General features: G+C 39.7%; 1 protein-coding gene across 1 annotated transcript in view; it reads right to left on the bottom strand.

The window, feature by feature from the left end:
* The window catches only part of LOC106869958 (sodium-dependent multivitamin transporter), a 96,045-nt gene that overhangs the window by 3,731 nt on the left and 90,504 nt on the right, over positions 1 to 1,810 (bottom strand). Inside the window, exon 12 of the mRNA XM_052978349.1 lies at positions 974 to 1,074. Coding sequence (XP_052834309.1) covers positions 974 to 1,074 — 101 coding nt within the window. The remainder of the gene's footprint in view (positions 1 to 973; positions 1,075 to 1,810) is intronic.

Below are 1,810 nucleotides of genomic sequence, written 5' to 3'. Positions count from 1 at the left end.
CTGAGATAATAATAATAATAATAATAATAATAATAATAATAATAATAATAATAATAATGCCAATGCCCTGATGCAGTACCAGGTAGTGGCTTTTGATCTTAACTGATTGGAAATGTTACCATGTACATTATTTTGTCTTGGTATAAAAGATGGGCTACAGCAAATATTCTGCTCAATACTACAGATTTGCTTGTCAGTTGTTTGACCATAACCAGTTGCGCATGTCCCTTGGTGGCTGACGATATGTGCATCTCTGATCACGAGCAGAAGTAGTGGGGGAGCATCATAGCCATGTGTTGAGAGGAATTCTTTGGGGTTTGAATAATTCACCTTTGGAAACGTGGGTGTTTCGTTCAGCATCCTTAGGCAACTCTTATTCAGAGACCTTTTGAGCTGGATGGGCTACTCGACCTGAAGAAAATGCTAACAGGCCCCCACCTGCGAGGTCATGCGTTGTTTATCCTGATATGAGACCACCATGTCGCGCACATGTGGTTGTGACGCATGTGCTTGGTGTACCTTTATCAGACGGGTAGTCATGGTGGGTATACTGGGCTTCATGTATTTTACCCCAGTGTCACTTTGATGGCATGCACTGCTCTCTCACTCAATAATAATAATAATAATAATAATAGTAATAATAATAACAATCCTTTCTACTATGAGAACATGGCCTGGATTTTAATGGAGAGGGGGAACCAATCGATCACATCACCTCCAGCATTTGACTGGTACTTAATTTATCGACCCCCAAAGGATGAAAAGCAAAGTCGACCTCGGCGGAATTTGAACTCAGAACATAGCGACGGGCGAAATGCTGTGAAGCATTTCGTTCAGTGTGCTAACGATTCTGCCAGTTCAAATAATTATGCCAAATTTGATGAAGTATCCAAATTAAACAAAAGATATAACGAAGGAAATAAAAATAAAGAAATTGAAAAAAAAAAAAAAAAAGTTAATTAATGACGTTTACCTGTAATTAAGGATACCACGTTACCTAAGATTAATACAATGGCTACTGCTATAAAGGCAAACCACAGGTAAGATATGGAGTAAAAACCATCCCAGCCGGTCCTGAAAGAAAGATTCAAAGACAAATCAGAAAGATCGGATCATTAATTATGGTAGGGCCATTAAAATGATTAAGAGATTTGTGTGTGTGTGTGTGTGTATATATGGATTACATGTGTATGTAACTGTGAATATGTATGTGTTTGTTTGCGTGTGTGTCTGTGTCTGTATGTGAGCGTGTGAGAGTGTGTATGTACCCATACGTGTGTGCGCGCGTAAAACTGTGTATATGTAGGCGTTTATGCATATATGTGTGTGTGTATGTACGATTGTGAATATGTATGTGTCTATTTGGGTGTTTCTAGCTGTGAATATACATGTGTTTGTGTGTGTGTGTGTGTGTGTGTGTGAATGAGGACATTTATAAACGTATATTTATTGCTCCTCGCCAAATAATTCGGTCATTCCAAATGAAGAATATTCTTGTAGAGCCTCATTCCAGCAGTTTCTAGCCGTCAGCTACTCTCTACCTCCCTACCCTCGCCCTCACCCTCTATGCAACCCCCTCCTCCCACACCCTTCCTCGAACTCCGCCTTCAGTTTGTCTTGTTTGATGTTTTTGTTCACATTCTTAACCTCATCACCTTTCATTCATTCCTTCTCCAGATTCCATCATCATCGCCCCCAATAAATTTTAAAATATCTTTGAAAAAGACATCTGTGTGTGTGTGTGTGTGTGTGTGTGTGTTATTTCTTTACTACCCACAAGGGGCTACACACAGAGGGGACAAACAAGGAC

This window comes from Octopus bimaculoides, chromosome 1 (genome assembly GCF_001194135.2).
Source record: "Octopus bimaculoides isolate UCB-OBI-ISO-001 chromosome 1, ASM119413v2, whole genome shotgun sequence".
NCBI lineage: Eukaryota > Metazoa > Mollusca > Cephalopoda > Octopoda > Octopodidae > Octopus > Octopus bimaculoides.
The sequence above is the reverse complement of the archived record's forward strand: the minus strand, read 5'-3'. Positions and strand labels throughout refer to the sequence as shown.